The sequence below is a fragment of the Culex quinquefasciatus genome, chromosome 3, assembly GCF_015732765.1.
Source record: "Culex quinquefasciatus strain JHB chromosome 3, VPISU_Cqui_1.0_pri_paternal, whole genome shotgun sequence".
NCBI classification, from domain to species: domain Eukaryota; kingdom Metazoa; phylum Arthropoda; class Insecta; order Diptera; family Culicidae; genus Culex; species Culex quinquefasciatus.
The window spans coordinates 161,790,344-161,816,806 of NC_051863.1; the positions used below are offsets into that span (position 1 = coordinate 161,790,344).

At 37.1% G+C, this 26,463-nt stretch overlaps 1 protein-coding gene across 1 annotated transcript; it reads left to right on the plus strand.

The window, feature by feature from the left end:
• Positions 1-1,171: 1,171 nt before the first annotated feature.
• Positions 1,172-20,863, plus strand: LOC6037294 (serine/threonine-protein kinase tricornered). Its single transcript, XM_038262397.1, is given in 7 exon segments — positions 1,172-1,362; positions 2,404-2,708; positions 14,517-15,102; positions 15,166-15,681; positions 15,683-15,804; positions 18,784-18,947; positions 19,008-20,863. Coding segments are annotated over 5 exon segments (1,386 nt in total). The 5' UTR covers positions 1,172-1,362; positions 2,404-2,708; positions 14,517-14,637; the 3' UTR covers positions 19,127-20,863.
• Positions 20,864-26,463: the final 5,600 nt, after the last annotated feature.

A 26,463-nucleotide genomic window follows, 5' to 3' on the forward strand; every position in this document is an offset into this window, starting at 1 on the left:
TGACATACTTCATGGATGACGCCTACTTTGTATTATAATTATTATGCAATTAATTTTTATTTTGAATTTCCAAATTTCAGTTATTAGTTGTCAGTTATTGTTGACATTTTTTTTATTATTTTTTTATCATTTGAAGGCTTGTAGAAGGCTGTCTAGTCAAAAATTTAACAACATATTCAAAGTATGTTTACGTGACAGCTGGAGGCTTATTTGCATCAGGTTTCCTATCTCTTTCTAGCAGAAGTTTTTTGTCAGGCGACTTGTAGCTATTTTTTTACTGACTGTCCGATATGTCAGCCAACGTCGCACATATTTCGCAGGGCTGTGACAGCTCGAACTCGATCATTGCTTGCATCAGGACACTGTGACGAGAAGTTCGTCATTTTCGGGTTATGGGCCTAGATAGCCTTATTAGTGAATTATAAATTTTCAGATTATTATTGATTTTTTTAGTAGTAAATTGAATATTTGTATGATTATTGTTTAGTTTATTTTCACTCTGGTTTACTCACTTTGGTTCCGCCAGTGTGGATCAATCGGACAGCGCTGTTGACTCACAATCGACTAAATCTTATCGACTAAAAAACTAAATCTGTCCTTTTAATTTTTAAATGCTGTTTTTCAATATTTCATATCCGGAGTTTTTTTTTTTTTTTTTTTGAAAAGGACCAATAAACCAAATTTCCAGTTTTTGCTTTTTGGGTGTTTTTCAATACCCCTGACTCAAGGCGGTTTCAAAAACACCCAAAAAGCAAAAACTGGAAATTTGGTTTGTTGGTCCTTTAAAAAAAAAAACTCCGGATATGAAATATTGAAAAACAGCATTTAAAAATTAAAAGGACAGATTTAGTTTTTTAGTCGATAAGATTTAGTCGATTGTGAGTCAACAGCGCTGTCCGATTGATCCACACTGGCGGAACCAAAGTGAGTAAATCAGAGTGAAAATAAACTAAACAATAATCATACAAATATTCAATTTACTTCTAAAAAATTCAATAATAATCTGAAAATTTATAATTCACTAGGATCCTTTAAAAAAAACTCCAGATATTGTCCTGAACTGAAGAAAGTTTTTTCCGTGTTTCCATGCGAAAAGGCTTTTTTCCCCGAAGTTGCTCTCCTTCCTCGCCAGATGTCGCCGCGACAGATGGCACCGTAAACGTCACTGGCCGTGTAAATGTAAACGTCAGGCATGCAACTCTCGCTACACAGCCAGCCAGCCAAAAAGAAAGGAAAAAAAGTTGATTCCTAGGAAAAATTGAAATCGAACGTCGTCCCGTCTCCGCGGTGTGATTGCGTCGTCGTGATTTCAATTTCGAGTGTGGGTGATTGGGGCCGCGCCGTCGTGTATCCCGCAGAGAGGTTTGTCCGCCAGGTTCCCGACCGTGGGGTGGAAATCCGGAATCCCGTTATTAGTTGGATTTGGGTCGCGCGCAGAAGAAAGAAGGCGCAGGGTGGAAAAAAGAGCAGATTTTCTAGTGCTCGGTGGTGGTGCTTGCGAAAGTGGCCTCCTCCTCCTCCGTCAAGGTGGTGAACCCAGACGAGGAAGTGAAAACGGCAGCTTTTTCGGGCAGAAAACTCGAAATTGGAGCAGCAGCAACGCTGGTTCCGGGTGTGATTTTGTGCAATTTGACCAGTTTGGTCAATGTAGAGCAAAATTTTGATTACATAAAGAGTGCCAGGAATCGACGAAAAGAAGACGGAAAACATTGGCGTTTGTAGGGTGGGGGAGGCGGTGGACACTGGCAGAAGGATGGACATTTTTTTTGTTGTTGACACATTTTGTGATTGCAACACTCTGCCAGCATAGAGCACTTTTCGCTGATGCAGTTGCGCCACTTTGTTGTGGCCACCACTTCTTTGTCGTGGTTTGTGATTTGCTGCAAAAGAATATGTCCAGGATTTGCTGACGGATTGTGCAATAGCGACGGAAATTACGCGTAAAATGTGCCGTGACGAGAGTTCAAGAGATTGCTTTTGAATTCATGATAGTTTTTTACATGATAAACTATTCGTATGAATCGTTTTTAAAAGTCATTTGAAATACTTTTATGTTCAATAATACAAATTTATTACCTACATAAAATTGCATGTCTTTACCAGCTCTAGCTTTTGAGTCGTGGAAATTGTCGATAGTTTTGTCATTTCAGTCAAATTGTATTCCACAACCAACTGTTCAAAAACATTATAAATTTGGAACAAAATTAAATTCTGCAAGTGCGATCAAATAAAGTCACCTCGATTCACAGTTATCTCTAGCTTTGTTTATTTTCACTTGCTTCACGTTTTCCTTCTGCTCACCCAACCTTAACCAACACCTCCCCCTCCCCGCTCGCGCCGATCAAACGTGAAGAAAAGATCACGTCATTATTTCTGAATAATTTCACGCGGAATAAATCGCAGTTTGGTAGCATCAACAGCAGGAGCAGAAATGCGTTGAAAATAGCACACGTCGATCAATCGTTGATAGTGGCAGCATCGTTCCATTTTGTTGCGAGTGCGGCGAGTGGTGTGCAATATTGAGGAGGAAGAAAAAAATAACGCGAACCTATCGAGAACTGTGTGTGACCAGGGTGGCAGAGTGCAGCGAAGAAAGATTGAGAGATCGTGTGAGGCAATCTTGGCGGGTTTCATCATCCGGCTGGCGCTAGGAAGTGGATTGAAGGCAGCTAGGGACGAGAAATAAGTTTTCCGAGGGTGGGAAAAAGGTGAGTACAGTTCAAGTTTTCTATTTGATTTTTGGTAATATTTTCTGAATATTAGAAATTTTCCCTTAAATTGTTTAAAACTTGTTATATTTGTAACAAAATTCAAAGTATTTTGCATTTTAAACTGTATACGAAGCAGGAATCATATGTTTTCACATTTTTTGTCAAATTTGCTATGCATTAAATTTGGTGATTTTGATGATGTGTCCCAAAAACACATAAAATTTTGTTATTACTCACTAACTAATTTTATCTTCTCATATGTAGTGGGAAATTGCCGAAAATGCGTTCGATTTTCCGATTCAAACTCATTTTCATTAAGGAAATCATAACCAACGATGCCAGATTATTTTATGAAAGATCTGTATTTTCTTTTTTTTTTTTTTTTTTGGGAGGGTGATCCAGCCGCACATCGTTGATGTCGAAACCTCTAAACTGGGCCCTCGTCCTGTCACGTCCGTCAGTAGTCTTGTCGTACATTACAACTAGAATCAGATCTGCCAATGAATTAGTACACTTCGACCAAATAAACACTGACGCTGTATGGATCTGACTCTAGAATAAATGCACAGTTGTGTGTTATTCATAAGTCCAAAATGTTCAATTATTCATATAAGTCCAAATATTCATTTGCGAATAACTACCTAACTTGAATTGAATACAAGATTTAAAGCAACCTATCCGAAAGCTACTCTTATCTTAAATCCCCGACATTTTAATTATTAACCAAAAAAAACCTTTCTTTTAAAACCTGTCTGGCTTCTTTAAAAAAAAACAAAAAAATAACAGTTGATATTTTACAAGTCGTGAATTGAAAAAGAGACGACCATTTGATCGTCAGAATTCCAATAGATCCTCGATTCGCAACAATGGTCGATACAATCATAATCCGACAGTCGTTAGTTCAACAGATCAACGAATTTAGTCCGATATCATTTCACTATTGATTGATCGAGACTCTATGGAAATTTTGACAAATCAGAATGGTTTTTATGCAACTTGAATGAAAATCACCGATTCTGATAGAATTACTAAATTCACTATTACTAATTTTGTCCCTAAATAACTAAATGCAAAGTATAAACAGTTGATATTTATAGTTAAAATCCTAAATTCTACAAAACTGATTTTTTAAAAACCTGTATCCTAACCTGACACCCACATTAAGATAGGGAAAAATCACATATGTAGCGGTTCATTGTACAAATGTGATATTTCCACTATCAGAGAACCTCCTTGTCTCGATGACAGCTTACCGGCCATCGATTAAGCCCTGAGACTACGCCAAAGTGGGTTCTCGCAGCATGAAGTGGTGTCCATGTGTAAAAATGGAAGCTTCAGCAATATACTGAACACTTCGATTTTAATTCCACATCGAATCAAATCATACTCTTTGCCAAACAAGCATCAAACCTATGACACTCATTATGACAAAGCCCAGGGATTTTATGAAAGATCTGTATTTTCTTAAAAATAAATCTGTATTTTATCTGTATCATGTCGAGTTCGAAGCCATAAAAGACATTTTTTATATTTTCTACAGTAGATTTCAGCTTTCCAATTATATTGAAATTACTAAATTGTTAAAATTATTAAGCATCATCATTTTAAAAAAAATCTGTATGTACAGATTTTTGTGATTTTTGGGATCGAAAAATCTGTCAAATACAGATTTCGTGCTTTCCATTTCATTAGGGCACAAAACTTTTGTAAACAAGAGTGTATCCCTCTCACTCCTTATGCTAACTGTCATTCAAGTGAAAGGGATACACTATTGTTTACAAAAGTTTTGTGCCCTTTTGAAATGTTACGCTCCATTTATCTGTATATCTGGCATGGCTGATCATGACACTTTGCAAATATTTAAAAAATTCTATTCATCAACAATCGTAGATTTTTTTTAATAGGTCCTATAAACATATGAAACACAATAGCTTATAGGAAGTTTTCAAAAAAGCTCTTGATTTTCTTAATTATAGTAATCTACCTTTTTTAAACCTTTAAAACTGTAAAACATTTATAAAAGCTGCTTTTTAAAAGTACAGTAGTTGTTCGGTAACTGGGCGTTGTTTAACTGGGCTGCTTTTTAACTGGGCGCTCGATAACTGAGCCGTAGCCCAGTTAAAAAGCAGACAAACGTCAAAAAACCAAAACAAACCGAAATCACCGAGGGGTTAATGGATGCAAAAATCATGGTCAACCAATAAAAAAAACTTTTTTCAAACTTTTATGTAATTTCAAGTCACAATTAAAGAAATATGAAAAGTAATCATTGTAAACAAATTTGAGTAACTTTTATTTTTATATTTCATCAAATAAATATTATGCATCGGTAGTCCCCTCGTTATTTTTCATTCAGCCCAGTTAGCGAACAACTACTGTACTTTGAATACTTCTTGGTATGTATGATTCTTTTTTTACTATAAGTAAAAGTAATAAAAATATTTTCTGGAAACCGCCTAACTAAATTTTTACAGACAGCAGCAGCAGATAGTCACCAGCTGCTTTGCCTTAGGGACAGTTTTATCAGTCAATTATTGTTATTCAATGGTCTTTAAAAGAGTAAAGTTTGTCGTGCACCCTAATGAAAACAACTGTTTCATCAGAAAATTTTAACTTGAAACTTTTTTCACATTTTTTCCGTCTATTTAACCGTTCACATTTCTTTCCAATTTACGAAAATTGATTTGCCTCTCCTGGTAGGCAGTTGGACTCACAATCCAAAGGTCGTCAGTTTGAATCCCGGGGTGGATGGAAGCTAAGGTGTAAAAAGAGGTTTGTAATTGCCTCAACAATCAAGCCTTCGGACACTTCGTTTCGAGTAGGAATCTCGCAATCGAGAACGCCAAGGCAACGCTGTAGAGCGAATAATTTGATTTGATTTTTGATTTGCCTATCGTCTCCTATCTAAATATTATCAAATATTTCACTTCACTTTCAATTCAAGACCTAAAAATTCTGAGAAAATATTTGATTTTAGTAAACTTCAATTTTCTCACCATTCATTCTTTCAAGCAAACATATGATCCCAACTACAAAAGCCACAACATCATGTTGAGAGAGTGGTTCATACAAAAATGGTGTGTAAATATTCGAAAATCTGTAACTTTTCAAGGATTTTTTTAGATACCTACAACTTTGGTGAAGACACCAAGCCACTATTAAAAAAGGTAATTTTGAACGTTTGGCCTTTTTGAAATGTTAGTCTTGATTCAAAAAATTAAAAAAAATGTTTCGAAAAGATAGACCATTAGTTGCTGAGGTATCGACATTAGAACATGAAGGGTTGTTTGGGTGAGACTTGAAAAAAAAACTTTCCTGTTTCTTTTTTCTTTTATCCGCTGTATCTCAAGGAGCTATTATACTACGGCAAACAAACAAACTCGCACTTTTTGACAGTTTGCCTGGATTTGTTCGTACAAACGTCAGCCTGCATAAATTTTGCCTTGTTTGCGAGTTTGGCAAACTGTCAAACACGAAAAAGTGCGAGTTTGTTTATTTGTTTGCAGTAGTGTAATGGCTCCTTCAGCAACCAGTGGCCCAATCTTCAATGTTTCTTAGACGAAATTGTAGGAAATTTTCTGAACTTTTCGAAAAAAATATTTTTAGGAATGGAAAATACTTTTCGATTGCAAATTCGATTTTACATAAACAATAAGGTCATAATTTTTAGCACGGGATTTAATTTTTTTACAAAAATCGCTATTTAAAAAAAAAATCTCTCCAGAATTATAACTCGTCGGCAAAATTTTGGTTCATACTTCTGAACTAGGCGATGAATAGAGAGAATGCGTAACGTGTTTTTCGAATGATCCCACTTTGTTTACATCTACAAAGTAGCAGGTTGTTCAAGCACAAGCAGGACTTTTTTCTTACTGGTAAAGGAGCTGTTTTATAATCAGTAGTATGTGTTTTATTTTGTCTAGTTTTTGTCATTTTTTGCTGGAAAATTGTGTGTTTTCAAGTTTCAATCGGTTTTTCCTGTTTTACGGATGACCAAGAACTGCGGCGAGAGTTTCATTCTGCGATGTCACCAATAAATTCCCTGATTGATTCTTGCAGCCCTTCCTGGCCCAGCGAAAAAACATCGCTAATTCTAGCGAAGCTGATCCAACGAACAGAGAAGATTTTTTAAACTAAATCAGTAGGTTTTCAAACTAAATCAAACAATAAAGACAGCTTCTGGATGGATACAACCGCATCGACTCCATAAACAACTTCCATTCATAATTATAAAAAAATTACGATCTCGCCTTCAACTTTTAAGATTTCTTAGGGCGTCCAATTTTCCCGAGTTTTGAATTTCCCGGGAAACGGGAAAAATATTTTTTGAATCCCGGGAATTCCCGGGATCCCGGAAAATTTTTGCAGCAGTCATAAAATCTATGTTTTCATTATATTTGTTACGTTTTTCTAGCTTAAATCATAGAATTAGCTCAAAACTGTTGATGGTGATAAGCTACACTTTAATCTGAACAAGGACAGCAGTAGATAATTTAAAAACACATAAAAAAAATGAGTTCTTTGATGTGCTTTGGAATTTATTTAAACCAGAATTCTGAATATATTTCTTTTATTTTTTTATTCATATAATATAACATTTATATCATACAAAACTTATACAATTTCATTGAAAGTGTCTAAAACAACAAGAAATAAAATTATACCAGACAATGTAACACTTTGGATAAGTTTAGAATTTTATGTTTTATATTCAAAAACATATTTAAAAAATTATCTTTAAGTCACTACCAACCAACTACCAACTGGGGATAATCGGGACTGCAGTCTGAATAGGCACAGGAGATTTTAGAGCAATAAATTTGGAAATCGGTGTACTAATTGTTTTGATCTGTTCCTGCTGTAATCGAAATCAATCAAAACAATCAGAACATTATTCAAAAAAAAAATTTAGCTTAAACAGCTGTCTTAATTCGTTACTTTTGTCCTGATTTGCTCCAGATGCCGGTTCATGATGAAAAGTTAAATAATTTTTAAACAAAAATTTGAACAATTTTCCCTGCCAAATTAATGCTGTTATATGCCGATTATAAATTTTAATGCTTATCGATTACTAATTTCCACAACCAAATCTGAATTTCTAGACCAAAATTTGATATGTTTTCAATTTCGGGAATTCCCGGGACAAAATATGAAAAATCCCGGGATTCGGGAATTCCCGGTTTTGGAAAAATCCCGGGATTTTTGTCCCGGGAATTCCCGGGATGCACGCATTAAGATTTCTTGACTTCAACTTCAGGTGATCAAAAGCCACTTTTTTTCATTTTTGCAAAAAAACCCTTTTTTAATAATCGATAACAATACTCTCTACTTTTGGCGAAAAGTAAATTGGTTCCACTTTGACAGTTTAAAATTGAGGCCGTTTTGCGAACCACTATTCAGCACGCAGCTTCTGAATGGCTTAAAAGATGCGGGGTTTTGTTCCCTAATTCATATAAAAAAATAATAATAAAAAATTACAACATAAGGATTTTGGGAAATTGATTTTTTGTGAAAAAAGTTAATTTAAAAACCACCAAATTTTTTTATCCGTTTAAACTACGTTCTGAATAGTCCTCATCAATATCTACAACTTTGCCGAAGACACCAATCAATCAAAAAAGTCCTTGAAAAGTTACACATTTTCGGATACCGTAAACTGGGGTGACTTTGATAGCCAGGGGTGACATTGATAGAAATTTGATTTGGCCACTAATTTTGATACATCCAATGTAACAGACACAATTTTGCATATATGTTCGACAATGAGCTTTCCCTTAATGCTTACATACGCAAAATTCTCAAAAATGTTTAGGTATTAATTTGACGGGCATTTGAAAAACCTATCAAAGTCACCCCAGTTTACGGTATGTACGTACCATTTTTGTATGAGCAGTTGCCAAAATTGTATGGAGACTTTTATTGGTGAATCAATGACACAAAATTACTACTTTGGTCATAGGGAAGGCCCCCACAAAGTTCAAGCCAAATAAAAAAAATATAAGTAAATATAAGTATAGCGTACCTAGATCTCTCTATTTGTCTACCATGACGACGATGACGTCAAGTAGAGTAATATGTTGGCCTTTGTTTTCTTTCGTCTTTCATCGCTAGTCAATAACAAACAGAGCAGCAGCAGCAGTAGTGGACATACCAGTTATTGGGCACTGAGTTTGTGGAGGTAGGGTGAGGGGAGGAGAAGCATGGTGTCTGTGCAGTAATGTAATCCAAGTTGTAAACAAAAAGTTTAATAATTAATAAAGGATTTTTATGAAAAATTGTACTTACAAACTATAACAATTTGCTTCTTAAAAAATAGTTGTTCAATCAATATTATTGACCAATAAGCCATTTTCAAACCATAAACTAGCCTTTACCAACACAACTTCTCGCGGAAAGAAAGAGAGTCGCGTCGCAGAGACGCTTCGCAGAGCGAGAGAAAGACATCGACAGTAATAACAACAATACAGTAGTGCCGCACGCAGAGGCCTTATCGATTTCGGGGTTTGGTTGTTCCGGGTATTGCGGCGGGGGGACACTCTGTCTGTTTTTGGTCAAGTTGGAAAGGCCAATTGAAAGTAATTTGACTGAGCGTGTGCGGACGGTCTCGTCGGCTGACCTTCGCCAAGAAGTGTCGCGAAGAGGAATGCCATGCTGGAGTGGTAGTTTACCTCGACAGCGACAAACAGTTGTGAATCTCTTTTGAAATTAATCATTTACGAATTTGATTTCAAAGCAGTTTTGATAAATAAAATTACTGAGGAGGACAGATTTAATTAAAGTAATTTTTATTTCTTGTTGACTGCAAAAACATGGATTTTGAACAAGTTACTGAAAAACGAAATTAAATTTTCTCCCGAAAGTGTTTGATTTCGTATAATCTACTAGAAAAAGAAAATTGTTTTGAATATATTCTTGGGATTCAATTTATATGCGCTTAATATTTAATTTCTTCTGAGTCAGACAGAACTAAAATAATCTTGAAGTCATGGGTATGATTGCAAATAATTTCTAGAACAGGAAATTTATCTCTTTTTGCCAACATTTTCACGAAAAGAATTTGGTATGCTTCAATGGATCATGTAATGTCCACCGATCTTGATCATCGTTTTTGACGGGAGGACGGGAGCAAAAAAAAAAAAAAAAGAAATCTAAACTTCAATTTTCCAGCTAAAATTTAAACATGTTTGAGCAAAAAAGTATCACAATTTTTTTTAATTTTTTGTCTTCCTCGCCTTACTGAGGAAAGGCTATAAAATCACTCGAAAAATGAACTTCTCAATTACACCTCCTAGACCCATCTTCATGTACACATATCGACTCAGAATCATGTTCTGAGCAAATGTCTGTGTGGATGTGTGTAGGTGAGTGGACAAAAAATTGTCACTCGATTATCTCCGGATTGACTTTACGGACTTTGACCGTTTTTGTCTCTCTCTTTTGATTCGTCTTGGGGTCCTATAAGTCTCTATTTAAAATCAGCATACGCCCATTTAAAATGCTAGTCTTGATTTAAAAAAGAAACAAAATATTTTTTTCGAAAAGATCGGAAAATTTGGCGAATGTTTCATGTATTAACATTGAAAATCGGACCATTAGTTGCTGAGATATCGACATTAGAAAATGGTGGGCTGTTTGGGTGAGACTTAGAAAACATCAATTTTCGTGTTTCTTTTTCTTAAGAGCGAGTTTTTCACCAATGTGTAACAGGTCGTATCGAGGTGCTCCGATTTGGATGAAACTTTCAGCGTTTGTTTGTCTATACATGAGATGAACTCATGCCAAATATGAGCCCTCTACGACAAAGGGAAGTGGGGTAAAACGGGCTTTGAAGTTTGAGGTCCAAAAAACCTAAAAAATCTTAAAATTGCTCGCATTTCCGTAAAACTTCATCAATTCCAACTCTCTTAGATGCATTCGAAAGGTCTCTTGAAGCACTTCAAAATGTGCCATAGACATCCAGGATTGGTTTGACTTTTTCTCTTAGCTTTTGCAAATTACTGTCAAAAATGGATTTTTTTAAAACCTTAATATCTTTTTGCAACAGCTTCCAACACCCATACTCCCATAGGTCAAAAGATAGGTAATTACATGGACTATAAGCCTACGGAAATAACTTTTTGGCCGATCGCAGTTTTTCTCATAGTTTTTCGATTTTTCTAGAACAAACATTTTACTACGTTAGTTTTTGCCCTGTAGGCCGCCATAGCGGCACTTTTTGGTCTCAATTTTGTCATATTCGAGATCCTCGGACAATTTCACGTATGTTAGAAGTATTGGAGTTGTAAATTTGATTGGAAAAATTGCCATTAAGAATGAATTAAAATATTTTTTAACAATTTGTTGTTCGCCAGGTTTTCGCCTACTTGATACAGCATTTGATGTATTGATCATAGGGTAAATAAAATATATTTCTTTTTTCAAAAATGTTTTATTTAATTATATTTTAAATCAAATTTACAACTCCAATACTTATAACATACGTGAAATTGTCCGAGGATCTCGAATATGACAAAATTGAGACCAAAAAGTGCCGCTATGGCGGCCTACAGGGCAAAAACTAACGTTGTAAAATGTTTGTTCTAGAAAAATCCAAAAACTATGAGAAAAACTGCGATCGGCCAAAAAGTTATTTCCGTAGGCTTATAGTCCATGTAATTACCTATCTTTTGACCTATGGGAGTATGGGTGTTGGAAGCTGTTCCAAAAAGATATTAAGGTTTTAAAAAAATCCATTTTTGACAGTAATTTGCAAAAGCTAAGAGAAAAAGTCAAACCAATCCTGGATGTCTATGGCACATTTTGAAGTGCTTCAAGAGACCTTTCGAATGCATCTAAGAGAGTTGGAATTGATGAAGTTTTACGGAAATGCGAGCAATTTTAAGATTTTTTAGGTTTTTTGGACCTCAAACTTCAAAGCCCATTTTACCCCACTTCCCTTTGTCGTAGAGGGTTCATATTTGGCATGAGTTCATCTCATGTATAGACAAACAAACGCTGAAAGTTTCATCCAAATCGGAGCACCTCGATACGACCTCTAGAACAAACCGAGCAATATTTACAAATACTGCCTCTTAAAGCGGCTCTATCTCAGCAACCCGAGGTCCAATCTTCAATGTCTCTTAGACAATTTTATAGCAAATTTTCTGAACTTTAAAAAAAAATAGAAATGGTCACTCATGGTCACTATTTTAAAAAATCGAAAACTGCAAATATTTCGTTAAAATCGAACTTTCGGTGGCTATATCTTGAAAACGGAGCCCTTTATCAAAAAAATCTGTTAAGTACTTTTCGATGTCGAAAAAAATAATGTCAAATTAGTTTTTGCATGAAACTTCGATTTTTTCCAAAAATCACTATTTTTTCAAAAATTCATAACTCGGCGGCAGATTTTTTGACCATGTTTCTCTATGGCTCAAAAGTTGCGGATTTTTGTCCCCAAAAACATATCAAAAAATTCTCGAAAATCAAAAAATACGTATTTGGGGACATTGAGTCTTAGTAAAAAAAAAAGTTGATTAAAAAATCTGCAATTTTTTTTCCGTGTACCTATTTTTTCTCAAGAGTCCTCAACAATACCTACAACTTTGCCGAAGACACCAAATTGGTCAGAAAATTCACTCAAAAGTTACAGTTGTTTGAATATTTACATACAATTTGTGTATGGACCGCAGCCAAAATTGTATGGAGACTTGTATGGGTGAACCAATGACGCAAAATAGCTCATTTGGTCATATGGAAGGCCCCCACAAAGTTTGAGCCAAATCAAAAAATACAAATAAAATCCATTTCCGGTTTTGGTAGAGAATTGCTCACCTTCGGTATGCACAAAGAAGCCATTTTGCATAATTAGTTTGTCCATATAATTTTACAAATACAAATTTGGCAGCTGTCCATACAAAAACGATGTATGAAAATTCAAAAATCTGTATCTGTTGAAGGAATTTTTTGATCAATTTAGTGTCTTCGGCAAAGTTGCAGGTATGGATAAGGACTACACTGAAAAAAATGATACACGGTATTTTTTTGGGATTTTTAATTTTACTTTTTGTTACTAAAACTTGATTTGCAAAAAAATACTATTTTTTTTTGTTTTTTTATATGTTTTAGGGGACATCAAAAGCCAACTTTTCAGAAATTTCCAGGTTGTGCAAAAAATCGTCGACCGAGTTATGATTTTTTAATCGATACTGATTTAAAAAAATCGAAATAATGGTCGCAACATTTTTTCAACTTAATTTTCCGATGTAAAATCAACTTTGCAATCAAAAAGTACTTTATTGAAATTTTGATGAAGTGCACCGTTTTCAAGTTAAAGCCATTTATAGGTATCGTTTTGGAAATAGTCGAAGTTTTTAATTTTTTTCACTGCCGTTCTACGCATAATTGTCCCGTGGGTTCCTATTCACCCTATGTGTCCCTAATCGCCCCAGTTAGCAGTTTATCACCCTTATTTGTGATCCTTTTGCTATACAACAGGTAAACAAGGCATAGCGCTTAGTAAAAGTAATGATTCCGTGTAAGAAAATATTTGGTGGGACAATTATGCGTAGAAGTTCAACGATGGGACAAACAGACTTGGTGTTGTTTTTGATGAGTTTCCGAACAAAGTACCAGATTTTATGTGTTTTTCTTAAAGTACACATCAGACTAAACTTAAAAATGGCATAAAGTCAAAATCGTCAAAAACTGACATGGGACAATTATGCGTAGAACGGCAGTTCAATTAGTGCACATGTTTGCCAACTTTTGAAAAAAATATTTTTGAAAAGTTAAGAAAATTTTCTATATTTTGCTTGTTTGAACTTTGTTGATGCCATGCAAAGGTTTAAAAGCAGGAAAATTGATGTTTTCTAAGTCTCACCCACACGACCCACCATTTTCTAATGTCGATATCTCAGTAACTTATGGTCCGATTTTCAATGTTAAAATATGGAACATTCGTGAAATTTTCCGATCTTTCCGAAAAAAATATTTTCAATTTTTTTAAATCAAGACTAACATTTCAAAAGGGCCGAATATTGAATATTACGCCCTTTTGGAATGTTAGTCTTGGCCTCTAGATTGTGAGATCTTACAACCAAATCAAAATCAATTATTCGCTCTACAGCATTGCCACCCCGGGAACCAGGGAGAGCTGGAGACGACTCCTACACCTGGACTGAGCTAACGACCTAACCCTCTAGGTAAGACAGGGGCAAACATTTACTTCCCTGTCCGACGGTTGGCGTGATCAGACAAATGTTGTCTCGAAAAATGCCACCGGGACCTTCTGGGATCGAAGCCAGGCCGACTGGGTGAGAAGCAACCACGCTTACCCCTAAACCACGGATCCCTTTACATTATGATTCCTAAATTACTGCAACGGTTTTCTATACCTCATCTTCGAACAGTTACTGTCATAAAAAAAATTATGAGAATTTAGAGAGAAAAAAAATTTGTAAAAAATGAAGGTATTTTTTTTTTCTAAATTTGATCAACATTAATTTCTACACAATCTGAATAGAGAAAAAACTTCGATGAATAACCTCTTAAACATTTAAAAAACAAAACGACTTGAATAGTGAATTGGCCTCACTCACAGAGAACGAGTCTAACGTGCGCCTTCACCATATTTCAAGTCTGATAAAAATATACTTTTCCATAATATCGCTGCCGGCCAGGGGGAAGCACACGTGAAAACTATGCAATTGTCAATTTGTCTTCAAATTCTCGACTCCTCCTCGATCAACCCCAAAAGCCTCACTTCCGCGTAACGAAAAATAGAGACAATAAAATGATTTTTTTTCATCTCTTCTCCATTTCCAGCAACGAGCAAACTTTCACCCGCAAACGTGCGCTTGCCAGCGTAACCGCAACTGAGTCACGCCAACAGCAGCAGCAGCCCAGCGGCCCGGAACTGACCGGCACAGCACAACCAGCGCGCAAGATGACCGCAACGGACAACACGATCCGCTTCAGTGACCACACGCTGGACAAGGCGACAAAGGCGAAGGTGACACTGGAGAACTACTACAGCAATCTGATCACGCAGCATGGCGAACGGAAGCAGCGCCAGGCCAAGCTGGAGGCATCGCTCAAGGACGAGGCGCTGTCCGAGTCCCAGCGGCAGGAGAAACGTCAACAGCACGCCCAAAAGGAGACCGAGTTTCTGCGGTTGAAGCGGTCCCGGCTCGGGGTGGAGGATTTCGAAGCGTTGAAGGTGATAGGACGGGGTGCGTTCGGCGAGGTTCGACTGGTGCAGAAAAAGGACACGGGGCATGTGTACGCGATGAAGGTTCTGAGGAAGGCGGACATGTTGGAGAAGGAACAGGTGGCGCACGTGCGAGCCGAGCGGGACGTGCTGGTCGAGGCGGATCATCAGTGGGTGGTTAAGATGTACTATAGCTTTCAGGTGGGTTCTTGGTTGGAGTAATGAAGGTGGTCAAAGCTAATCCATAATTTCTTTTCCTCACAGGATTCGATAAACCTTTATCTGATAATGGAGTTCTTACCGGGCGGCGACATGATGACGCTGCTCATGAAGAAGGACACCCTGTCGGAGGAATGCACGCAGTTTTACATCGCCGAAACGGCACTGGCCATCGATTCGATCCACCGGCTTGGCTTCATCCATCGGGACATCAAACCGGACAACCTGCTGCTGGACGCGCGCGGTCACCTCAAGCTGTCCGACTTTGGTCTGTGCACGGGGCTTAAAAAATCGCACCGCACCGACTTTTACCGCGATCTGTCCCAGGCCAAACCGTCCGACTTTATCGGAACCTGTGCCAGCCCGATGGACTCGAAGCGCCGGGCGGAAAGCTGGAAGCGGAATCGGCGAGCCCTGGCGTACAGTACGGTGGGAACGCCCGATTACATCGCGCCGGAAGTGTTTCTGCAAACGGGGTACGGGCCGGCCTGTGACTGGTGGTCGCTGGGCGTCATCATGTACGAGATGTTGATGGGATATCCGCCGTTCTGCTCGGACAACCCCCCAGGACACGTACCGGAAGGTGATGAACTGGCGCGAAACGTTGATCTTCCCGCCGGAGACGCCGATCTCGGAGGAGGCGCGCGATACCATCGTCAAGTTTTGCTGTGAGGCGGAGAGGAGGTGAGTGCTGGGATGGAAAGGGGTTTTGAAACAGCACTTTTCACCCGATTTGTCCCTAATCAGCCCAGTTAGCATTTTTAATCCTCTTGCAATTATGCGACAATTATGCGTAGAAGTGTAAACCGCTAACGTTTTTTTTTATACCGGAAAACCCCGCCAGATGGCAGTGATCGCACATTTTCTGTTAATGCTTAACTTTTGAAAACGATGAAACTCTGGAAGAATGTTCCGTTAATCGTTCAAACAAGGCATCATTGGCTAACAAAGATTTTCAATTCAAGTGTAAATTTTGATTGATGGGGTGGTTTATGCCAAACTGATGCTAGTTAGTATCAAGGAACTCTAGGTTAGACCGGGGCCAACATTAATTTCTCCGTCAATGAGTTTTTTTTTTCTAAAAGGCATTTTTGTTATCCGAACTCCTTTTTCAGTTGATTTACAAATGATTTTGTTATTTTGACAAAGTTTTTGTATAAATGAATGTGTTTTTATGATGAAGCATAGCTTCAGAGTAAAGTCAGTTCCTTTGTTAAATATGCATTTGATTGCACCATTGTACAGAGATAAGTCACAAAATTGATCAATATATTTTCATTTTTAACATTTCGGTAGTTATGAGTTCTGAGACGATCGTCTTAAGCTTTTTGAATTTTAAAAGGCATATATTAAATATATTTCATAAATTTTTAATACAAAAGCGTCAAATTTTTGACAAAAACGTATCTAAAACAGCTTTAAAAATTTACCCCTAGGACGGTAAAAGTTATGCATTTATTTTTCAAAATTACTATGTTTCATTTACCGATGATCTATATTTTAAAATTGTGTGAAAATATTCTCTTTTGTTAGCAGAAAATCCACCCCGAATCGGGACATATGGGTCGAATTGGGACAGCAGTTTTAGCAATGATGCAGCCTAATATTTTACTTTTTTTTAAGTGGTTTCGGTTAGACCAGATTCAGAGCAACAAAATTTGTTCATTCATTCCCAAATATAGAGTTTTCAAGTGCTCTAATACGTGCTGTCCCTATTCAGACTGTAGTCCCGATTAGCCCCAGTTGATGGTATACCGATTTGAATTGCAGTAAAACAATTTTTTTTTAATTTTCTGAATTCAGGCCAAACATATGTTAGTTTGTGTATTTTCATTAAAAAAAACTATCGCTTAACCAAAGGTTGGGCGCCCCTGCTATATTGATTTTTATATGCAAATCACAATTCTCACCTACTTGTTGATTTCAACTTATTTACATTTGCAGATAATTTGATATTAAAAAATAAGCTTAAGTCGTTAAACTCGATTTTTTATGACAAACTATATTTGCGACTTCCATAATGGAAACTTGCATGCAATTTACGTCCGACGTTAAATCATTCACGCCACGACGTCAATTCAAGTAAAGGACGTATTTAGACCTGAAACGGTTCTTCCACCTGGAAAGTTTGAGGTGGAAATTTTCAAGATTTTCTGGAAAAATCCTTACAAAAACAACTTCAATTGTCTTTTTCAAAGTGAGCAAGCATGTTTACAAAGATTTTGCATGAAAAACATGCGTGAATTGGCGAAAAACTTTTTACGTCTAAAGATGAACCGGTAACGTTAATTCAATGACGTGAATTCAGGAGTTATGAGAACACACCCTAATGATCGTCATTGCTTGGCGACGGTCGGTGAACGTACACACAAAGACGAAACGAACGAAAAATGAGCACCACTCAAGCAGCCGCCCGAACGAGACAACGTGCTCTTTCTCTCGTTTTTGTCTCTATCTCTTCCATATGTTTGATGCGTGGTGACAGAAGTCATATGAATACGATCACGGGAGAGATGATCGGAATCTCGGTAGAATGTCAAACAACCGTTTCTGAGCGATTGTATTTCTAGAGGGAAGCCTGTTTGTGTGTGAAACAATAGAATAAAAAGTAGAATATCAAAATCAGGTTTTCAATAAAATCTCTCTGGGTCTTCGGGAGCTTTAAAGATTAGCGTAATTAGAGTATTATAATCATTGGCACAACGTTCTGGGAATCATCTACGCGAAATGCCAAACAAGTTCTTCTAGAAGAGGAGTTAGAGCGGATGTATGTCTGCTGTCACCTATCATAAACAAAGTCGATATTTCATAAGCACTGGTCTCAACATTTGAATGCAAAAAGTATTTTAAAATGCATTTTACACTAGTTCAGTTGTTTTACAATCATTAGTTTGAAAAATGTAAGATTTGACAAAAATACAAATTTTTGCGAATAAACATTTTTCAAAAATTTAAAGGATTTTAAATTCAATCCAAACATGCTTTAAAATGATTCTATACGCAGGATAATACATTTTAAACTGCTTTCAGCTGAATGCACTTTAATTTCCATTGAAATTTTGAAGTTTTTTTAAAAAATATTTTTTTGACCCGTTTTTTGGGCCAACTTTGAAGAACTTTAAATAAAATTTGTACCAGCCTAAATGGAATAGGAATAACTTTCGGTAAAAGTCAAAAGAAACAAAAAGCTGCTCTACTAGTTGGTGAACTTGGTTTTAATAATTTCAAGAATTATCGAGCATAATTTATTCGAACACCACCACTTAGAGTGGGTATAGGGAAAATATACCCATTTTCATCACACTAAGCCGTTCGACCAATTCTCATTACTTTTGCCGTTTTCCGCTATTAAATCAACATTTTCAGCTGTATCAACAATAGAGAGTTGCTTGTTCACTTTTATTTGATCTATTTATTACTTTGGAACAGTCAAAAACATTTTATGAATGCTGTAATTCCGATGTTCAAAGTGCTGATAGGCCGATAACAGAAATAAGCTTAGAAGGGTATAGTTCCCCTAGATAGAATGGGTCCCCATAAAGCTATTAAAATTATGTAGTTTCACATCAAAATGGCCGTGGTGACACCCATGGTCGTAAAGGCCTATCCATATCATCACAGCTCGGAAGGCACGATTGATGAACATAAGTTGTTTCTTTCCAGGCTCGGTTCCCAGCGTGGCATCGAGGACCTGAAGCTGGTGTCGTTCTTCCGGGGCGTCGACTGGGAGCACATCCGCGAGCGGCCGGCGGCCATCCCCGTCGAGGTGCGCTCCATCGACGACACGTCCAACTTTGACGAGTTCCCGGACGTGGCGCTGGAAATCCGTAAGTGGAACTTTGAAGTTTATTTTTTGGTTAGAATGTAATTTCGTTTCATTTTTGCAGCGCTTGCCGCCGCCCATCCGACGCCCGAGGGTGAGGTCCTCAAGGATTGGGTCTTTATCAACTACACGTTCCGCCGGTTCGAGAGTCTCACGCAGCGCGGTACGCCGACGAAAAAGTAAGGAGGAGATTTTGATGATGGTGTGGTGAGGACGAAGAAGCTGGCTGGACTCGACTTCCGGTAGTATATCTCTTGCTAATATTCTAATCTCCAGACAAAACACACACACGTACGTACACACACACAGAAGAAGAGGAGGAGAAAAAAGTAAACACACACATACAATTTTACTAGAACTATTCGCTGGAAAGAAATTATATATTTAACGACGCGAACGCAGGAAGATTAAGAATGACTCAATGGTGAAGCAAACAAAACAAAAAATCGTAAATTAGTATCCTCTATGAAAGTACAGAAAAATATCTTTAAACACACACTCACACACACACACAGTCACGCAATACGCGTGAAAACAAATCAAAGAATAATGATAACGCTACGCTAAGGTTAGCAAAACTTTTGCCCCCACTCCCTTCCTCTCCACTAACTTCTTTAAGGTACACCCTTCTCTTAGTCGCTAGGAGTAGTGTGCAATATACCTATATTCCATTTCAAACTTGAGTTCAACAACACACAGTTCACAGTGTTAGTGTGTAGCAGCCTTTCCCATAATTTCCAGCTTTCACAGCCAAGTAGACTTACAAATCACATTTACAACACTTACGTTATTGGAGCGAACCGAGATCGTGTGCGTGCGCGCTTGCTTAAAATATTATTGTGCAAAACAGAACAGATCGGACCGGAACACACAGACAAACAGATAGCTAATGTAACCGAGAAAAAAGAAAACAAAAAAAGGTACATGTTAAGTTAGTCCCTCCTGCAGTTCTCCATGATTTAGCGAAAAGAAAGGGAGTAAGCATTTCTAGCGTGATGCTTAGAGAGCAAGCTATATATAGTATTAGTAGAAATTATTATTTTTAAAAAACCATTATCCTAATTTTAAGTTTAAATGTTTTGTTTTATAGAGCAAGCGAACACTGTAATTTTTGCATCTTCTCGTGCTCATCTTGCTGCAAAGTTGAGTGTCGTGATTCTTTTTGTGTCGTTTTTGTTTGAGTTGTGTAAATATTCACAAGAAAGAAAAAAAAAATGCAAAACGCGCCACACGTTAAATTTGAGCAGCACGCCCCTCCCCCTTCAAATTTTTTCCCCACACAAAACACACACAAAACAAAAAACTTTGGTTTAATTTTGCTAGAAGCAAACAATCACACAGCTAAGAAAAAAGTTTATTTTACTTTATGTTTCGGTTTTGGACCACCTTAAAAAAAAAGATAGAGAGAAAGAGAGTTTTTATTTATCCAAGTGCTTTGTGAAAGTCGACGGCAGGCAGGCAGGCGTTTATTCCGTGTTTCCTGTTTTATTATTTTTAGGGTTCTAAGTTCGATTGTGAGTGGAAAAAAAGAACAAAAAAGGTAAAAATATATATTATAAAACAGTAAACAAAAATCAACACACACACACACGTAAAACTTTAGTGCTAAGAGAAATTTTTTAGCGTAATGTCGACTAATGGAGCAAGAGCAAAGTGAAAATAAGAGAAAAAAGTACATTAGATAATTTCGGGTTCTTCAGTTGTTGTGGGTTATTTCTACTTTCGGTCGGTCAATCTCGCGTTTTTATTTTTATTTCGGTCAAAAGTAAGATCCCTTGTCCCAGATTATATTTTCTCTATGAAAAAAACTATCTATATTCACACTCACTGATGATGATGATACACACAAACACACACACGCAACCCTTATACTGAAGAATAAAGTGATACAGAAACTAACTTGGAAATGAGAGAAAAAAAGTTGTTTTATTCATCTGGCGAAAATTTCCCCATTACTCGTTGATCTTCTTCTTTCAAATGCGTTTCAAGTAAGTACCCAAAAAAAGGTAATTTTTTCCTAATTTCGTAGCCGTTATGTTGAAAATCGCCGCTTTTGACCCTGTGGGACCCGAAACTGGAACGAGTAAACCACATCTGGACAATACTCGTTCAGCCACAGCCGTGAAAATCAAGTGAATATTTTTGAGCAAAATCCTCATACACGCACACAAATTTGCTCGGAATTTGATTCTGAGTCGGTAAGTATAAATCTCTGGTTAGTTTGCAATACGTCGTAACAGCCATCGTGATCGTGGTCACCGGCACTTATTTGTTTTTTTTTCTCTGAAACAATCCACATAACATGAACTTTGAAACATATTTGCAACGTCATAGTTAGAGAGCCTGGAGCTTATTAGAGATTGGTACCTCCGTTTGACAGTTCTCGTGCTTCGATTGGTACTTTTGGTTTGAGATGACCGTTCTCTAATAAGCTCCAGGCTCTCTAAGTCAGAGAGGGTGAAGAAAAGCCCCAAGAAATCGCTCCCTCTCCTTTGTTCTGCTGTTCGTAAAGCTGTTTCTTGACCCCTTTCCTTCCGATCTGCATACTAGCCTTAAACTGTTTAATCAATAGAGTTATCTAAGCCCGAGCTCACGCACACTAGCATACCATTTGATTTGCTGGTCGGTACAAAATTTAACCTCACTTTTTTTCGTGTACGTACACGCAATACATGCGCACGTAGATAACTCTATAAATATAACAGAAATAGTAGGTATTTTTAGATCAGTGTATTTTTTCAGATAACCCGTCAGATTTACAGTTTGTCTAGGAAACAGTTTGGCCAATGCACAGTGGGCGAAATGGAACCCAAAATCGGACTTAATTGAACGCGGCTGGTTCCCTGGTATGAATAATAGTGTTTCTTATGTAAAAAAAATCCGGGGAATCGATTGGTGATGGTTTCATCCACCGCACGAAACGGCAAAGGATCCATTTTGCCCCAATTCCCAATTTTTTAACAATTTTTCTTGAAAATCGGTCTGTATTTAGAGCGGAGGCTTTATGCGGCCTTCCAAAATGCACTTAACTCATGTGAAAATGTCCCAGGAATCCAGTAAAAATAACCACTTGCACCACAAAAATCATCTAGGGTCAATTTAACCCCAATTCCGCTATAAAAGCATTTTTGGCCGTTTTCAAATGTTAGTTCAGATTTTAAAAATCTGAAAATATTTTTATCGTACAGATCAGACAATTTTACATAAGACTCACGATTTGCACTTGAAAGTTTGACACATTTATGTTGAAAAAATCATGATACACGATCAAATGTCATTCTCGAGTGCAAGTTTTAAACTTCTTCACTGCCCATGATCGCATAAATGTCCCATACGCATTTTCATCGTTTTTGAGTTAATAATGCAGTTTGGTTCAAAATCGCGTGCTCTTTCAGAAAAGCCTATAACATCTAGTACTTTGTTCTAGAAATCAGGAGGAAATCCAGTTTTTTCACGAAAACTTAACACGTAGCCTTATGTATGGGACAAACTTCAAATGCGTTTTTCTCAGCTTGCTGTTTTTGCATATGGGACATTTATGCGAACATGGGCAGTTCAAATGTCTTAAGCGTCAATTGTAAACAAGTCGGTTCTCGCTCTAATTGCATCCTTCAAAGGCTCATTACTGAAAAAAAATCGTTTTACGACTATTGCAAACTGACACAAGGTATTAGCCTAGGATAACATGTCTCCTTCTATCGGATGAGGAAGTAAAACGTCGGTCCCGGCCTTGGTTGTTGTTAACCCTCTCACGCCCGTGGTTACTCCAGAGCACCAAAACTTTGAACTCAAATATCTCGGAACTGACACAACTTTTCATGGTGCTTTAAGTTGCAGGTGTTCATGTAGAATGTATACTAACGTCTTCCCAAATTTCATCAAATTTGGTTAAGCACAAGCAAAGTTACAGTGTGAAATGTAAACAAAAATGGGCCAATTTTAGGGAAATAAATAAGACTTGTTTTCGAAAGCCCGTAAAAAATACCAAGCACAAAATTTCATGAAACAAAAAATGTTTTGCTATCATTTGAACCTTGGACAAGAACCCATGTGAATAACATTGTGAGTTTGGACCGGTTTTAAGTGTTTTTCAACCTTTTTCATTTGGTGCACCAGAGCACCACCTAGGCATATGAGCAACTACATATTCAGGAGCACTTTTTTCTAAATTACAGGAAAAGCTTATTTTTATCAAAACAAAAGTTTATAAACGTTTTGACTATTCATAAACAAGACAAAACATTGTTATTAGACCGATAATTTTATTATTTTCCTCATTTTTCATGAAAATGGTTGTTTGTGGGTTTTGAATGAGCCAATCAAAGATACCTGAAAATGCAGAGATTTTAGAATTTGTAGTTAATACTTCAGAAATATGGTCTTGCAGCAAAGAATAAGTAGTTTTTTACACATTTCGAAGCGTTTTCAAACAAATAAACAAATAGATTTGAAGAAAACGAGATTTTGTGGTTTAAAAAAAAGTTGCTCATCTTCCTGATGGTGCTCTGGTGCACCACTTCAAATTCTACTTTTTTGCCCCAATTCGATGTTTGCGGGTCAAAGTAAAGTATTTCCTGCATTATTGTACCAAAATTAAGCCATTTACTATTTTTACGATAAGCAAACAGCTCTGGGCGTTAGAGGGTTAATATTACGGGATTTTATCGGTAGTTTTCGGTGAAATTAAACTCACAAATTAGAAGAAAGGAATGAAACTGATAGGTGGATAGATGACTAGTGTCTTAGAAGAAGATGGAAAAGGACGGAAACCAAGTCAGCAAAAGGGCCATATGAGAAAGCGTACGTGTGTGATCAAGTCTTTTAACCTTCTAATTTGGCTGTGTACAAGTACTGAGTCGCAACCTCAGTAAGTGTACACAGACAAATCATCCCTGTGTGTCATCCAAATGACTCCAGATTGTTAGGCCGTTAAGTCATTCCAGGTGTAGGAGTCGTCTCCATGCCATAAGTACAAACAACACACCAACCCAAGCCTACTCCGGTGGAATCGCTGGCGGCGATTGGACTCGCAATCCAAAGGTCGCCAGGTGAAAATGAGCGGCCACACGTGAAGATTTAGAGCTTTGGTGTCTTCGGGACAAATGATCAGGGTTAATAGGGCATCTTTGGTATGGTGGCCATTAGGTGGTCCAAATTTTAGGGTGGTTCAGAATTTTATTTTGGCGGGATGACGATAGTGTCTTCAGAAAGTTGTAGAGAACACCATTCTGAGCAACTTTGCTCAAGAGCACCAAGCTCTATCTTCAAACGGGAAGTTTCTGCCATTTTTGTAATTTAGGTTGAAGTGTTTATGAAAAATGAGTTTTTCAACTCAGGTGGTGCGAGTTGGTGTCTTGTAGACATTTGTAGAGCTTATCAAAACACACATTTATCTTCCGAAGTAAATCGGACCTTTGAAACGAAGTTATAGCCAAAATACGACGAAAAGACGCCATTTGAAATGTGAATAAGGTGGTGGAGTTTGACCTCGCTCTTAGAAGCATCTGAAAGTACACATTTTGAGTACATTTGCTGAAAATATCTCGGGGTCATTTTTGTTTAACTTATTTAATCTCAATTTGAAAATGAGCATTTTTTAATCGTTTTTTGCCCATAACTTTTGATAGAATTGACCAAAATTCATTTTTCAAGAATAAAAATGTTCATTTTGACAAGCTCTACAATTGTCCAGAAGGGCTCAAAAATGTACAAAATGTTCTAGTGGTTGTAAAAGAAGAAACAAGTTTTGGCCAAAATATTTCAGGAATCAACAAAATAATTAAATTTATTCCTGAAATATTTCGGCCAAAACTTGTTTCTTCTTTTACAACCACTAGAACATTTTGTACATTTTTGAGCTCTTCTGGACAGTTGTAGAGCTTGTCAAAATGAACATTTTTGTTCTTGAAAAACGAATTTTGGTCAATTCTATCAAAAGTTATGGGCAAAAAACGATTAAAGAATGCTCATTTTCAAATTGAGATTAAATAAGTTAAACAAAAAAACCCCCGAGATATTTTCAGCAAATGTACTCTAAAATGTGTACTTTCAGATGCTTCTAAGAGCGAGGTCAAACTCCACCACCTTTTCGAGTTATTCACATTTCAAAATGGCGTCTTTTTCGTCGTATTTTGGCTATAACTTTCGTTTCAAAGGTCCGATTTTTACTCTCTTGGAAGATAAATGTGTGTTTTGATAAGCTCTACAAATGTCTACAAGACACCAACTCGCTACGACACAAGCCTGAGTTGATAAATTCAAAAAACTCATTTTTTCATAAACACTTCAACCTAAATTACAAAAAATGGCTCTAGAAACTTCCCGTTTGAAGATAGAGCTTGGTGCTCTTGAGCAAAGTTGCTCAGAATGGTGTTCTCTACAACATTTCTGAAGACACCAAAGCGCTATCTCGTCATCCCGCCAAAATAAAAATTCTGAACCACCCTAGAATTTGGACCACCCTAATGGCCACCATACTAAAAGATGCCCCTATTAACCCTGATCATTTGTCCCGAAGACACCAAAGCTCTAAATCTTAACGTGTGGCCGCTTTCAATTTTGTCACGCTAGATTTCGGTTTCGGACCACTGTGCACTGGGGTGGAAGGTTCCTTGGAGTATAAAAAGGTTTGGGTGCTCTCCCCACTGAATCGGCTGAACCGATTTTGTCCTTTTTGGCCTCATTCGATCCATCTTGGGGACCCATAAGTCGCTATTAAAAATTATGCAGTTTAGTTAAGTACTTCAAAACTTATGCTAAAAAACGATTTTAACAAATGTCCGGAAGATTGTAAAAAGGGTGGTTTTTGTAAGAAACCCCGTCATGCTATACATTTTCAGAAAGGTGTTTAAAAGACCTTTCCAACGCGTCTAAGACATTGAAGATCTTACAAATCTATCAAAAGTTATAAGCACTTAAGTGTTATTTATACGCTTTTTGTAGGCCGGATCTCAGATATTTTGATGGAAACGTTGTGCGGATCTCTCATGCGACCTACCGTAGGATGGGTATTCAAAAGACCTTTCTAACGCGTCCAAAACATTGAAGATCTGACAACCCTATCAGAAGTTATAAGCACTTAAGTGTTATTTACACACTTTGGCATTTTGGATAGCACCCTTTAAATGTGAGGAAGGCGCCAACCACCTAAGGGTGGATTAAGTATCGTTTTTGAACATGTCTCCAACTCCAACTCCAAGGCGGGCCGCCTAAGTAAGACGCGCCAAAAACCATAGAAAAACATACAAATTTATGAATTCAGTGTACAGGGTTAGGCTTTGGGATGTTCCCTTCAATGTTGTATACTTGGTTGATGAAATTTTTTAGCTTAAAACTATTTTTGAGCAACTTAAAAAAAAGTTTTTTTCGGCTACTTTTCCTGGGTGCGGGGCAGAATAGGCCACATGAGAAAACAAGCCATTTTGTCTAATAGAACGTTGAAAGGAGATAATAAATGATTAAAGGAACCTTTCTAACATAATTATACCACTTTTATGAAAATAGTCACTTACCAAAACAAA